Genomic DNA, 15,643 nt, shown 5'->3' with positions numbered 1-15,643 from the left:
TAATATGCCATCATACATATATACCACATCTTCTTTATCTTCTCATCTGTTTTTATTTTATATTTACCTATTCTTGCCCATATTCCCACCAAACTTTGAGGCTGATAATCATATATTAATATGTATATATAGTATGTAGCCAGGAGAGAACTCTCAGGCTGAGTGTGACAATTTCTGTGGTTTCTTTGAAATGCAGAAACTGTGGCTATTTTATTTGAATCCACCTTTAAGTATGTAACTTTCTCATTTCATGATATAAAATAGTATACATACCCCCATGTTCTATCAGGACAAGTCAAGCTATACACTGGGGCTTCATAAATAGACTTAGCAGTTGTAAGAATTTTTTTTAAAAATGGTTATTTTTGCAAGACAGAGCACAAGCTGGGTGGGGATGGGGAAGAGAGAGCAGGAGAGCCAGAATCTGGAGCAGGCTCCAGGCTCTGAGCTGCCAGCACAGAGACTGATGCAGGGCTCGAACCCATACGCCGTGAGATCATGGCCTGAGCTGAAGTCAGCCACTTAACCGACTGGGCCACCCAGGTGGCCCTAAATAGACTTCTCACTGAAGCACATTGCTAACATGAAAACTCATAATTACAAAAAGTGTTCATTGCACATTGAGTTAATACTGGGTGCAAATCAGATGTAATTGGCCTTCACTTTCCTTGGGGGGAGAAGAAGTCCAGCACTGAATATGTCCTGCAGCTTTCTCCCAGTTTCCCCCAGAGCCTGTTGGCATGTTTGCCCCAGGGCCTCACCTCACTGAGCTCTCGCTGACTTTGTGTCCTGCTTTCTCTCCAGGATGAGAGTCTATGCTAAGTCAGTGTTACTGTCACACTGGCTCTTTCTGGCCTATGTGTTAATGGTGTGCTGTAAGCTGATGTCCGCCTCGAGCCAGCACCTCCGGGGACACGCAGGTAAGCCCTTTAAGCTCATGATATGCCACTGAGATCAATTAATAAAACCCTTGCAAACGTCAGAGTCCATGTTTGAGACACAGGTAATTGACAAGAGCTTTTGATGGTGTATAAATAACGGGAGAAAGCATGAAATAATCAGAGCAAAGCAGTTCAGTGGTGTGGTGTTTAAAGAATGTTGCTGCAGACATTTTTTAAAGATGTTTTCCAGGTTTGTTCCTTTTCCTTTCTTGAGTACATTTCCATTCTTACAGTGGTTTTTCTCAAAGAATCCCAGAGAGCCAGCAGCACTTTCTTTGTGCATGTATTACTGCTGTAGCTTCCTTTGAAGGCAGAACATCTTTATTGGTAAACTTAAACACTTCCAGGGCTGGAGCGAAGCTTTCAGATAATCTAAGACCTTTTCAACATGTGTGGAGAAACGATGGTGAAGGGTTTAAAAAAATGAAGAAGAAAGGAAATAAAAAAGCAGTGGTAGCTTTTGTATGGGACCTAAAATAAGACGTGTCTAAAGTTTTAGAGTATCATCCTCATAATTTCTAGTGAGACCCTGGTCTATACTTTGCTTATTTCTAAAAAAAGATGAAAATAATCAGTTAAGTATCTGTGTGTGGTTGTGCAGGTGCATGTGTGTGTGTGTGTTTGCCCCCATTCCCCTTTCCTTGTTACATCTACATTGAAAGTGGTACATACTTGGAAAGCCCACAGTGAATTGTGTTTTCCTGAGTAATTCACGTTTGTGGACTTATTGCCAGGTAATTAATTTGCTGTCTTTGCTTCCATAGTTTGAGGCGTGGCAATGCCAGGCTTGCTTTGACGGCTTGGTGAAAAAGTGAATATTGAACCCTTAAACCAGGTATAGGTCAGAATCATGAATTCTCTCCCACAGGTCTTGTGTGTAGAGTTTATCAGATATCCCTACCTTCAGATGTGTAACTGGTTGTGCTTTCCACTCTGTTATTCTGGTATTTAAAGGTTAAGACATAATTTTAGGCTTCAGATGAGTTTAAAAATCTCTCACGACTCAATTTTCCCTTCTCAAGCGAGAGTTCAGAGAAGAAGGGAAAAATAATTGAAATTTTAATGAATCAGCATAAAATCAATACCATTTGGCTGCTGTGAAGTGCCTACAGCTAGCTGGTCATTGCACTGTGTGTCTTTTGATGAGCTTGTTCTCAGGGATAGAGTGTGTGAAGTCATTAGTCTTATCTGTTTAATTTGTATCTCTTTTCTTGGGTGGAGGTTGAGAGGGTAGCAGTCAGGCAAACCTTTCAGTGGGGCAGGTTATCAAGAACAGATTTCCAGACATCCAGGAACTCAGCTTGCAGCATTGTGTTGGAAAGTGATTAAAAGTTGAAGGAAACACAGGATGTGACGGAACCTTCAGTTTTTATCCATGTGGCAATCCTCATGTCTTTGAATTTAGAAAAGGTGCAACCATAGGGATAGATATAAATTAAGATTAGAATTATATACACAAGAAGTAGGGACAGGATCTTCCATATGAGCAAAGACTCAACAGCAATCAGGACAGCAAGAAGTCAGAGCAAAGCCTTGGCAAATTCTGCTAAGGAAATGAAATTTTCATTCCTAGGTGATTTTATTTGGATTCTCAGCACGTGCTTCTTGGCTTTTGGGGGCTTCCTTCATCTTTGTGATTTAAATCCCTCTCACCACTTGTCTAAACAACCATCAAAGGAGCCAGGACTGGTTCCCTCCTGAAGGGGGCTCTGTTCTCTTATTCTTTTACTGTGTGTGTCTGTGTGTGTGTGTGTGTGTGTGTGTGTGTGTTAGATATAGAAAGAGATTTCTTATGACGTATTGGCTCACATAACTGTGTAGGCTGAGATGTTTCATGATCTGTAATTTGCAAGGTGGAGGGATTGGATGAGGCTCTGACACATTGGGCAGTGGCATCTACTCAGTCCACCAATTTAAACGCTAATTGCTTCCAGAAACACCTTTACAGACACACCCAGAAATAATATTTTTTAAAAACTATTTATTTTGAGAGAGAGTGAGTGAGTGTAAGCAAGTGGGGGAGGGGCAGAGAGAGAGAGAGAAAGAGAGAAAATCCCAAGTAGGCTCTGTGCTGTCATCATGGAGCCCAACCACGAGACCAACCATGAGACCATGACCTGGCCCGAAATCGAGAGTTGGGGGCTTACCCATCTGAGCCACCCCATGTGCTTCAAGACACACCCAGAAATAATGTTTAATCAGGTATCTGGGCATCCCATGGCCCAATCCAGCTGATACATAAAATTAATCATTAACAACTATCCTTCCGGAAAAAAAAGAATGTGTATACCAGTATGTGTGTATGCACTTACATATTATTGTGCTCCTTGTTTTGATTTTTTTTCCCCATTTAACAACAGAGTTTGTAGATTTTTTTATGTGAGTGCTTATAGATCTATTACTCTCTGTCACACTGCTTAGTCCTCTATGGTATGGATGTGCCATAAATGATTTGACCACTCCCAATTTTGTGGACGCTTGGCTTCTTACCATATTTATACAACTGTGTATGTTCCAACTTCAGATGAATTCCTAGTAGTGAGATATTGAGTTAAAGTGCATGTAAATGCATTAGTGAGAGTAGCCTAATTGCTGTAACCAAAAGACCAAGTACACAGAATGGCTCAACAAATGGAAGTTTGGTTTTTGCTTATAAGTCTTGGGGGTAGGAGGTAACTACGTCAGCCGGGTGATCATTCTGTACTGCAGTCTCTTTGGAACCGACAGTGGATGGAAGTACTATCATTTTCAACCTGTGGCATCCCCGGTTGTCCTAGAGTGGCCTCTATTCCAGTCACCTGGGAAGGGAGATGTGCAGGGAAAATTCACCTGAGAGGTGTTAATGGGGTGGCCTAGACGAGGGCTGCATCACTTGCACCGTCCTGCCATTGGCTAGAGCAAGTGGGGGAGGGGCAGAGAGAGAAAGAGAGAAAATCCCAAGTAGGGTCTATGCTGTCATCATGGAGGCTAACTCTTTCTCGATCTCACCAACCATGAGACCATGACCTGGCCCGAAATCGAGAGTTGGGGGCTTACCCGACTGAGCCACCCGTATGCTTCAAGACACGCCCAGAAATAATGTTTAGTCAGGTATCTGGGCATCCCATGGCCCAATCCAGCTGATACATAAAATTAATCATTAACAACTATCCTTCTGGAAAAAAAAGAATGTGTATACCAGTATGTGTGTATACCAGAGGCCCATAACCACACCTTACTGCAGAGCAACTGGGAAACACTTTAGCTGTGCAGGGAGATTAGCAGAACCTGAATTTTGGTGAGTATTCAGCTTCTGACCCAGCACGTTAATGTTTTAGTAGTGCCTAAGCGCTCTTCGAAACTTTTGGACTTATTTATACTTCCACTAACATTAATTGAGTGATCATGCCCGTTTCCCCAAAACCTTGTCAACACTTGGTGCTTCAAGTTTTTTTTTTTTTTTTTAACATTTATTTATTATTGACAGAGAGTCACAGAGCATGAGCACGTGAGTGGTAGAGAGAGGGGGAGACACAGAATCAGAAGCAGGCTCCAGGCTCTCAGCACAGAGCCCGATGCGGGGCTCGAACTCACAAACTGCGAGATCATGACCTGAGCCGAAGTCAGTTGCTTAACCAACTGAGCCACCCAGGCACCCCATTGGTGCTATCAGGTCTTAATTTTTTGCCAACTTGTGGGTTGTATGGGCTTGCATCTGTTTTTGACTGACAACTCGGTGTGCTGGTGAACTGTTTGTTTTTATTTGAGCTACTGTATTCTTTATCCACTTTTCTTTTGGCTCTCGTGATTGTTTACTCATTGATTTGCAAAAGCTTTTTGTAGACTGGGCACTTTGATAATCCCCTACCTCATCCCTTCACTGTTCTCCCTTTTCCCTCCCATTCCAGTGAGGCTGTGTGTGTGTGTGTGTGTGTGTGTGTGATGGAGAGGGGTTGGGGACTGGTAGAAATTTTCACTAATGACCTTCAGGAGAAGCAAGTCTGTGGTTTTCTTCCTAGCATAAGAGCTCCGCTGATAGAAAACTCGGAGTCAGAATCAACAGGACTGGGGTGGGGGTGGGGGAGGCTGTCTGTACTGAGAGGCTGAGAAGCTCTAGTCAGATTTTTACTCCGCTCTGGATGTAGGCAGCTCCAGAGCAGGAACAAGCCGCAGAGGGTTAACTGCAGAAGCCTGTGCCTGAGTGTCCAGAAGGACTCCTGACACTGTCCCAAGGGCTTTTTGTTTGGTGCTGGCCAATTAAAGGAGCTGTGGCCCCAGGAAACCCTAGTTAGAAGTTTATTGGATGCTTTTAATGGCTTGGATTAGGAGAGTGGCTCATTGATGGTTGCGTATAAACAAGGAGAGTTCTTTTGTTTTAACATTTTTTTAATGTTTATTTTTGAGAGAGCATGAGTGCAGGAGGGGCAGAGAGAGGGAGACAGAGTCCGAAGCAGGCCCCAGGCTCTGAACTGTCAGCACAGAGCCCGACGTGGGGCTCGAGTTCACGAACCACGAGATTGTGACCTGAGTCGAAGTCAGATGCTTAACCGACTGAACCGCCCAGGCGCCCCTAAACAAGGAGAGTTCTTACAACGACTCTCTAAGATGGTGGGGAAGAAGGTGCGACTCACCCCACTTTTGCAAGATGAGGTGTTAGGTGTGGCTTGCGGTTTTCATTTCAGTTCAAGCATTAAGAAGCCAAACCCAATAAAACCCCACCTACTTTTCTTAGGATAGGTGGTGGGAGTCTTTCTTTAAGGCACATGGCATTCATGGACAGAAGTCCACAAGTGGTATTTCTAAGGAATTAGAAAACACAAAAGACCATCCTTCTTTGTTTTTTAAGGTCTTACTTGATGTAATGATGGAGTGTGAGACCACATGGACTTGTGTAGCCTCAAGCAATAGAAAAGGTGAAAGGGTCAACTGCTAGGTCAGTTTCTTTTAAAAGAAGTCAGAGTTAACTCTGTTATTTCTTCAACTAGTGATTTGTCTTTTTCTTCTTTTTCCTCTTTTTTTCCTGTCAGTAGCACCATTTCCCCGCAAGAGGGCAGCAGACAACATGGTGGAAAGGTGCTGCCAGCTTCAGAAACTTGAGAAGCTTGTGGAATTAGTACTGGGGGGAGATTTGCAAAAGTTTCGTCCAGTGTAGACATGATGAGTTTGGGATGATAAACACCCTACGACCTTGAGATTTATTCCTAGGAGAAATTGGACACTTCAAAGAAATTTAAAATTCCCCTTAGAAGTTGGATGCTTCTTCTCTGATGTAACATCATCGCTTCTTTTCTGATGTAACAGACAGTTAGGAACGTAGGTGCTGCTGATTTGCAGATTCATTTCAGTGGCTCTATTTCCCCAGGGAGCTTTAAGTATGACCTGTTTTGGGGTTTTAAATGACAGCAGACGCTGTGGTGCTTAGCTGCTATTTAATATAATCTGCTTTGGTGTAAAGCCTCCTATGTGCTATACTCTGTCCAGGTGTAAATAGGCCCTGACTAATTGGAACACACGTGAGAATGAAGCCATAAAGGGAACCAAGTATTTGGACTCTCAAGTCAAATGTAATCCTCATTCTGCACGTATGGCTGTGTGGCTTTGTCAAGACCACTTAACCATTCTGAACCTACTTCATTGTCTGTGAAAATGGAACGTTCTATGTATTTACCTTACGAGGTTATGGGGATGACAGAATGAGAAAAAGTAGGCAGATGGATTAGCACATAGTAAACACTCCATAAATGGTAGCTATGTATGTATTTAGAGGCATCCAGAATGAGAGCCGGTGTGGAAACTTTCATCTTTGAGGAACGGCTGGGAATTGTGTCGGTACAAGGAGATAGATCAGTGCCTTGGGAGGTCAAAGCTTTATCATGTACAAGAGAAAAAGTCTTGTTTTTCATGGTTCTAAAAGGCTGACCGTGATGAAGAGCATTGCTTTATGAAGACTGACGTTTCGGCTCAAGTTGAAGAAAGCAGGAAAAAAGGAATTTCTAACAAGGCTGCAGGAAGCTGGGGACAGAGTGAACTGGAGGTGCTGGAAGCTGGTCAGGTGATGAGAATTGTGACAGGTCTGAGATCTCCCCCTACTTGCCAGCTAATGAGTCCGCCAGTCACAGTTTCCTGGGTGCTGGCAGAAGACATGAAATGCCTGGGTCAGATACAAGGGATTGTACTGTTCGTGGTGCAGTGAGCTGTGGGAGTTTCACGTGTGCTTGGTTCTCCCTTCTGTACTTGGGCGGATTATCAATTCCGTTTGGGACTTAGTCTCCTCTGTAAAGTGGAGATAATAAAATATAAAAAAAAGAGTCCCGTTAGGTTTGTAACTAGGGGTCCACCACAGGCATACCCTGTTTGATTATACTTGGTTTTCTTGTGCTTTACTGAATTGTTTTTTCTTCGTTCCTTTTCTTTCTTTTTATCTTTTCTTTCCAATTGAACGTCTGTCGTAATCTTGTGCAAGGAAGTGTACTGGCACCATTTTTGCAATAGCATTGGCTCATGTCACATCTTTGTGTCGCATTTGGGTAATTCTTGCAATATTTAAAACCATGTCATTATTGTATTATGGTGATCTGCAGTCAATCAGTGATTATGACTCACTGAAAGCCTGGATGATGGTTAGCAATTTTTGTAATAAAGTATTTTTAAGGTATGTACATTGTTTTTTAGACCTAATGATAATGTGCCCTTCATAGACTATAGTGTATTGTACGCATAATTTTTATATGCACTGGGAAACAAAATCCTTTTGTCTTTATTGTGTCGTTGACTTTATTGCAGTGGTCTAGAACTGCCCCTGCAGTATCTCCGAGGTATGCCTGTATTCACGTCTCGAAAGTGCTAAGAATTGTGTTCCACAGTTAGTGCTCAATGAATGTTAGTTGTCTTTATTGCAACCTGCCTTCTCCTTTTAAATGTATTCTATTTTATAGCTATCTGTACTGTCGAAATTTATGGTAATTTAGGTGTCCTGTTTTCCGTATTATAAATGATGATGAAAATTTGAATGTTGTGGTTCTGTGATTTGGTGTGTCAGGGAGCAAGAATATCTGGTCCCCTCAAGGTCCTTCTAGCTGGATTAAGAATCATACTGACACGAGACAGATAAACAGGAGAAAATAAAATTTAATAGGCTATGTATGGGGAATCCATACAGACATGGAAGTTACAAAGCCAGGCAAAATGAGGTATGTCCATCATTCTGAACTAAGAAGTGGGTAGGGGTCTGGGCCTTCAAAGAGAAGGAATGCAATCCTTAGGAAGAATGAAGCAGTAAATGTGCGGTAAACAGATATTTGCCGGGATACTCAGGAACAGTGGGTCATAGACAATGTTCGTGGACCAGGCCTATTCCTCCTCTCTACCATACCTGGTTTATATCATAATATAGTTACTTCTGGTGATAGCTCTCTTCCTGGAGCAGGTCTTCTATCAAAAATCGTTTTACACAGTTTTCATGGGGAGTTAAAGAGCTTTACTTAATCCACTGGGTCTTGATTGCTTTCAACTCAAAATAACCTTTATGCCAACGTGGCCCATCTTGGGGGTGGCCAGCCCTTAGCCCCTACAGGTGCCTTGTGTTATTTTTAACTTAGGATAAATCGAAGGGTAGTTATTGAATCTAAGTTTGAGCTCATGTTTCTGGCTCCTATAATGGCTGAAATTTTACAGGAACTCTGCAGGTACTTTTGATTGGAATGACTAATTTGGCCCTAATTTTCTGTAAGAAATGTCTTTCTTTCCAAGATAATAACTAAGTGGGGAATGCAACTTCTACTACAGGAGTTATTTTGATGAGGCTCAAATGCAACTTACTTGTGAAAACTGCAAATAATAAAGCTGCATATGTAAGCTACTATTGTTTACTTTGCAGACTAAAATGAATAGTACTGATACAGATGTTTGGAAAATGATTTGCGTGTGTTGCCGGAGTTCTGACACTAGGGGGCAGGCAAGGCTCAGAAGAGCTCAATAGCAGAAAGCAAGCCTGGTCTACTGCATGGTGGTCCAGTAGAAATATGAGAGCTGCATATGTAATTTTAAATGTTCTATAACCGTGTTAAAAAGTTAAGCGAAATAGGTGAAATTAATTTTATGAATACGTTTTATGTAACCTAATATATCCAAAATATTATTTCTACTTGTGGCCCTGGCCATATTTCAAGTGCTCCATAGCCACATGTATTATGATAAATAGCACAAGCTAACACATTGGGTCTGAACAATACTTCCTGAAAGATGAGAATTATGAGTTATTTGCATTTTCATGGGTCACTTGTAGGGCACAATGTTTTATCTGTGTTTTACGTAATTTGTTTTTATGTTGTATTTAGTTTCCCCCCCTCCCCCCATGACTACTTCTAGGTTTATGGAAGATGCTAGGTAAGTGGGGTTTGTGACCTATGTTCATAAAGAGTGGGGAAGATCGTTCCATTTCCTCATCACTGCCTATGTGACCATTCTTTGCAAGAGAGTACTTTTAGGAAGAGTGAAGTCTCAAAATAATTTGAGATAGAGTGAGTGTGTGTGTGTGTGTGTGTGTGTGTGTGTGTGTGTGATGGCTCCAGCCAGTAAGTCTTGAAGTTACTCCACGGACAGCTTCTTTTGACCAATACTGGGCATTTACCCCCTCAGGTGCAATCTGATGATGCAGTTTCAGTACAGTTTCTTCCATAATTTCCCTGTCCTCCTCCTGTCCCACCTCCAGCAAATGGTTTCTTTATGGACGCAGCTCCACAGGCAAATCCTTTGTTTTATCAACAAGAAGAAGGATTGTGGAATGGTCAAAAAGCCTCTGTTTGGGCGGTGATTGATAAGGGTGTCTGTATGATGATGCCTACTTAATTCTCTCTCTGAGGAGCTATTACACGATCAAAGGCAGAGGCTTTTCACCACAGCTGCGTTGCGTCTGAATCTTGCCAGGTGGAGCCCAGGCAACTGTATTAGCTAATAGCTACCTGGTGAGTGTTCAGGCCTGGGGCCAGAGATGAGAATCACTGATTTGGGAGGAAAAACAAAGGGAGACTCTTGCTCTTACCAAGCTCTGGTTTCATCCAGGCCTGTTGTGTCTCCATTTTAGCCTTAATGTGCCACAGCTGGGCTGATAGAGGGATATTTTGCCTCTAAAAAGGTGACTTCCATCTCCACTTTTCGGAAGGACTGTGAATAAATACTCATTTTGCACCAGCACGGTCATTCCTGGATGCCGAAAGCCTCTAGCGTCCATTCACCTACCTTGTACCCTACATTGTTTTCCTCCAGTGCCATCTTGATGGGCTTTTCAGAACCTTGGCATTTAATATGAAGGGAAAGGAACAGATTACACGAGGTGTTAATCTCCGGCTTCTTCTGACGTCCTCAGCTCTAAGTTCAAGTCCCAGTGCTGTCGGCAAGGTCAGCCTTGCAAAATGCCTGACAAATGAGCAGGCTTCACATCGTTTTTCGAGGGAAGGAAGGGTTGTTTCACTGACTGGAGAGAAAAGGATTTCAGTTCCTTAAATGAGCTGGGGAGTCACCCTACTTGGCAAAGCAGACTTTTCCTTCTGCCCCCTTTTGAGTCTTTGAGGCAGAGCAGGCAAAGATCCCGCCTTTGAAGAGTTCTCTGGGTAGTTAGGAAAAAGATTCTCCTCACCCTTGAGAAGAAAGTTCCTCTTTCCTCTTTCAAGCCATGCAGTTAAACTCATCTAAACAAAGCCTACAATTTGGGGTTTAAAAGCTATAGGTCAGTATCTCCTCTGGATGTCAGTGCTATATAAGGAAATCAGAATCTTTTGTCCCATATAAAGAAAATGAAATCATTGGTAAAAAGAGTCAGGAAGGGTAGAGATGGGACAGGAAGAAAAAGGTTTTGTGTTTTCTTAGGTGTAGTTTGGATGCTTGAAATATTTTGCCCCATATGGTGGTCTCACAATAGCACACTGGAAATAATGTTATTGAAGAGATGTTCAAAAAGCTACTAGAAATGATTGATTGTTTATGAGAAGGCTATGTGTGTATACAGAGTTAAAAAAAATTTCACTCTGGGGCGCCTGGGTGGCTCAGTCGGCTGAGCGTCTGACTTCTGCTCAGGTCATGATCTCACAGTTTGTGAGTTTGAGCCCCGCGTTGGGCTCTGTGCCGACAGCTCAGAGCCTGAAGCCTGCTTGGGATTCATTCATTCTCTCTCTCTCTCTCTCTCCCCCTCTCTCTCTCTCTCTCTCTCTCCCCCTCTCTCCCTCTCTCCCTCCCTCCCTCCCTCCCTCTCTCCGCCCCTCCCCTGTTCACACTCTGTTTCTCCATCTCTCTCAAAGATAAATAAACATTAAAAAAATTTAAAAAACCCAATTTCACTCCTAATGTCATGTGCCATCAGTGTTTCTGTTTTAGGGAATGTTGGAAATCAGGTGAGAACTGTAACCCATTTAAACAAGACTAGGAGAGCTTGAAGGTGGTGACGTCTCCAATTGCGTTTCCTGTTTCTTACCTGTTTGATGTGAGTTATGGGGTCTCAAGGTCAGAAGGGAAAATAATAGAGAACTTTGTTTCAGGAAAAAGATATTATGAGCATGAAATGAATAAAATGGGAGTATCCATAGTGTTACTAGAAGCAGGTAATTTTTTTCTGGTTCGTCACTGACCTTTGCTACCTGCTAAAGGACTAGAAATAAATACCTGAAGTCTGGGGGTGGAGGACTTGAGCAACCTGAACTTGGTGATGGATGAAGGAGAACAGAGTTGTGTGTCTTCTTCCTCCAAATGAAGCACAATCACGGAAGTTGTTGTTTGGAAAGCATTTGCAAGGGATGGTGGAAGGCACTTCTTCCAACAGGAGCTTTGAGAGCCTGGGTAGATTTGAGTCAGGGAAGTGAATATGTTTCTGTTTTCTCTACCCCTTCGCCAGATGTCCTGCAGTGTCATCCTAAAGACTTCCAAGTAGTGTTGACCAGCGGACGATGGGGAATTCCAGTTGGCAGTATTACATGGGCTTAAGCTGTTGCTGGCCCATCGTATCCTGTAGGAAATAACGCCTGTATGTAAAGAGAGAGGGCAGCTTACTATTTTCCTAGTTAGCGTACTTTTAGGGCACCACCTAGAAATTTGAAACATCCACAGAATGGCTAGATCAGCGTTTGGTTGCCAGGGGTGTGTGTGTGTGTGCATGTGTGTCTGCTCCTGGAGAAAAATTCAGGGGTTTGATCTCTCCAGGTGGGAGCAAGAAGGTTATTAGCCTGTCCTTTCCACCCTGTGTTGTGCTGATGTTGAATTTATTTTACAGTGAGCCTCACTTGCAACTCTCAGGGGGTGTGTCACACGTCAGAACCTGGATTGTTTCTGAGTCACTGAAACCTTAATTTGAACCCTATTAATTTTAGAGCTTGTGATTATCCTGGAATGATAGGGATGACATTTACCCATGTGCTGTCTATGAAAAGAGATTTGCTAAGCAAATAAATAGTGTAAATATATTTGCCTGGGAGCTGTTGAAGTTATCTTAAAAAATTGTCAAGTTCTTTGGAAGCATTTATTTAACGTGAAATCAAAATGCTTGTGCCTTTGCTCTGTAAAGTCCTAGCTATGTGAGTTCCTGAATAGCAAAGTTATTCATTCTCTTGGAGCCTCAGTTTCTTTTTCCTGGAAATGGGCCTAGCAACGTGCCACATTTCAAAGTGTTTTTGTGAGGTTTTAAATTAAATAGTTCATATAAAGAGTTTTGGTCTTATGTTGGAATGTAAAGCCCTTCTTTTAATTGCATTTCTTCTTAACAGCTTTATTGAAGTGTAACTGACGTACCGCGAATGGCACATTTAAAAGTGTATAATTTGATAAGTTTTCTCTTTTTTGAGAGAGAGAGCGCGCGTGCTGCATGCGTGTGAGCTGGGGAGGGGTGGGGGGGGGAGAGAACCTTAAGCAGACTCCATACCCAGTGCACAGCCCCACATAGGGCTCCATCTCCGGACCATGAGCTCATGACTAGAGCCAAAATCAAGAGGCAAATGCTCAACCGACCGAGCCACCCAGACATCCAAGTTCGTTAAGTTTTAGCACATATATGTACGTCATGAAACCATCTGCACGATCAAAATGATGAATATATGTGTCACCCCTGAAAGAGGTTTGCCCCTCATGATAACCGGTACCTCTTGCCCCTGCCCCCACCATCCCTAGGTAAACTACTGATCTTTCTGTCATTAGAGATGAGTTTGCATTTTGTAGAATTGTGTTTAAGTGGAATCATGCAGTATATATTTTTTTCTTCTTTGATTTCTTTGGGCATAATTGTTTTAAGTTTACTTATTTTTTGAGAGGGTGCATGCATGCACAGGGGAGGGACAGAGAGAGAGGGACAGAGGATCTGAGGTGGGCTTTGTGCTGACAGCAGAGAAGCCCCATGGGGGGGCTCCAGCAAACGAACCGCGAGATCATGACCTGAGCTGAAGTCAGACGCTTAACTGACTGAGCCATCCAGGTGCCCCTCCGTGTGCATAATTGTTCTATGATTCTTCCGTGATGTCGTGTGTATCAGCTCATTTAAAAAAATTGCTGAGTAATTCCATTGTTGGCCACACACTGTTTATCCATTCACCTGTTGATGGACATTTGGGGTGTTTTGCAGTTTGGGCCATTTCAGAGAGAGGCCTTATGAACATTTTGTACAAGAGCTTATGTGGACCTAAGCTTTCATTACTCTTAAGCAAATACCAGGGAGCAAATGATTGGTTCGTGTGGTGGATGTATGTTTGACATTTTAAGAAATTGTCAAACTGTTTTCCAAAGTGGTTGGACCAGCCCCCCACTCCCACCAGCAGTGAATGAGAGTCTCAGTGCCTCATGTTGTTGTGCACGCCCGGTAGGCTCTGTGTTTTTATTGGTGGGCTTTTCACTAAGTGTGCAGTGATACCCTACGGTGGTTCTCATTTGCTTTTCCCTAATGACTGATGATGTCGCACCTGATTTCCATTGCTGTGTGTATCTGTGGCGAAGTGTGGATTCCAGTAATTTGGCCCTTTTTCAAAAGTAGCGTTTGTTTTGCTTACTGAGTTTTGAGAGTTTTTTATGTATCCTTGATATAATTCCTTCACCAGGTAAGTAAATTGCAAATAATTTCTGTCAGTTGGTTCATCCTCTTAGTGGTGTCTTTTGAAGAGCATATTTTTTTTGTCGTTTTGATGAAGTCCACTTTCCCAGTGTGTGCTTTTCTGTATTGCGCTTTTGATGTCTTAGGAATGGTTGTCTCTAACCCAAGGTCGCAGAGGTTGTTTTCTAGAAAATGTTTTAGCTTTAGGCTTTACATTTAGGTCTGTGATTCATGTGGAGTTAATTTTTGTAAATAATGCACCTAATGCATTTTTAGCAGGTAAAATAAAAATATTGCCAATTATAAATTCTCCTCTTGTTACCTAGGTGAAGTTGCTGAGAGTACTTGAAAATAATAAAATCATAGATTTATTTTTAAATTACTTAGGCATGTTAATAAGCCAGACTGATATGACCACTCTAATTAGTCTGAATTAGTAAGTTAAAATAATGGTGTGTCATAATTTAAACCATACAACTTTTTGGATAAAAATATTTTAAATTACATCTGTGTAGTTCTAATGCCTGAGAACGCCTGCCAGGAGACCCACCTTTCTTCCAGGTTTAGACAGTAACTAGTTTTGTAGACCATGAAATATTACTATGATAAATTTCTGAATTTCTTGGCCTCAGTTTCTACAGCTGTAAAACACAGAAGTTAGATGAGTTTTTAAATTGACAATGTGTAGATCTGACTAGGAGAGGGGCAGATTCTTATGGGTCCTTCTATCCATCTTGGTAGCAATTACAACATTAGATAGATGTCCCCCATCTGTACGTATCTCATTTTTCAAGCGTGTGCTGATGGCATTTTAATGGAGAAAAAAGAAATTGACTTAAAAGGGCTTTGATTTTCTATTAATGCTGTGTCATGGGTGCCTTTTTGTAGTCAGAGTGCAACAATGCACCTACCGTCTCATTGGAAGTAGATTGTGACCTTTATTTTTAGGAGTAAAATGTATTCACACTCAATGTAACTTGAACCCTCCAGCTCAATGATCTATTGCTAAGGTGCTCGTGAGCATTGAGCTGTAGTGAGGGCGTGGTCACAGATAGGTCAGCAGTTGTGGCCAGTGGGTTTCATCATCGCTGAGATGCCAGTTCAGATGGTTCCAATCCAGGATGACTAAATACCTGCATTCTGCTCCCTGGCCCCTGACAGTGTCCCTTATCCTGCTTGATCCACGTTGCTGCTGGCTCATAAGGGGGCATGTGTGGCAGATAGAGTGATGCATTTCACAATTAGAAGATATTTGTAGCTTGAGCGTTCCTGAAGGATAGAATTAGAATCTCTATGAATATTGTGTAATAATATGTACTAGTTTGGAAACCCTCAGGAACACGTTAATCAACAGGTTAATTAGGGTAAAAATAAACATCCTTGTAATGACTGTCGTGTGGTCCGTGTGCCACTCTATGCCTATTTTTACTAACAGCGACATGTGGGTGTGCATGTGTCCTAAACACTGTTTAAAAATGTGGCTATTTTACTTTGCAATCCCATGAATTTTATTTTATCCATTTCCAGTATTTGTTTTGAGGGGAAGTTTGCAGGTTTCACCGTGGCCTGAAAAAGAGGAAGATTTGCTGTGTTTACAGCCACATCCTTGTCTCCCTGCCCTTGTTAACAAGCCCAGGGTCTTGGTAAGGGGTGCTGGAAACACAGG

General features: G+C 42.2%; 1 protein-coding gene across 1 annotated transcript in view; it reads left to right on the top strand.

Annotated features, from left to right (window-relative positions):
• TAFA4 (TAFA chemokine like family member 4) overlaps window positions 1–15,643 on the top strand; it is a 174,744-nt gene that overhangs the window by 50,825 nt on the left and 108,276 nt on the right. Inside the window, exon 3 of the mRNA XM_019469759.2 lies at window positions 805–920. Coding sequence (XP_019325304.1) covers window positions 806–920 — 115 coding nt within the window. The 5' untranslated portion in view covers window position 805. The remainder of the gene's footprint in view (window positions 1–804; window positions 921–15,643) is intronic.

The sequence above is a fragment of the Panthera pardus genome, unplaced genomic scaffold, assembly GCF_024362965.1.
Source record: "Panthera pardus isolate Hobbes unplaced genomic scaffold, ASM2436296v1 HiC_scaffold_8, whole genome shotgun sequence".
Taxonomy (NCBI): Eukaryota; Metazoa; Chordata; class Mammalia; order Carnivora; family Felidae; genus Panthera; species Panthera pardus.
This window is presented reverse-complemented; position numbering and strand designations above follow the sequence as displayed.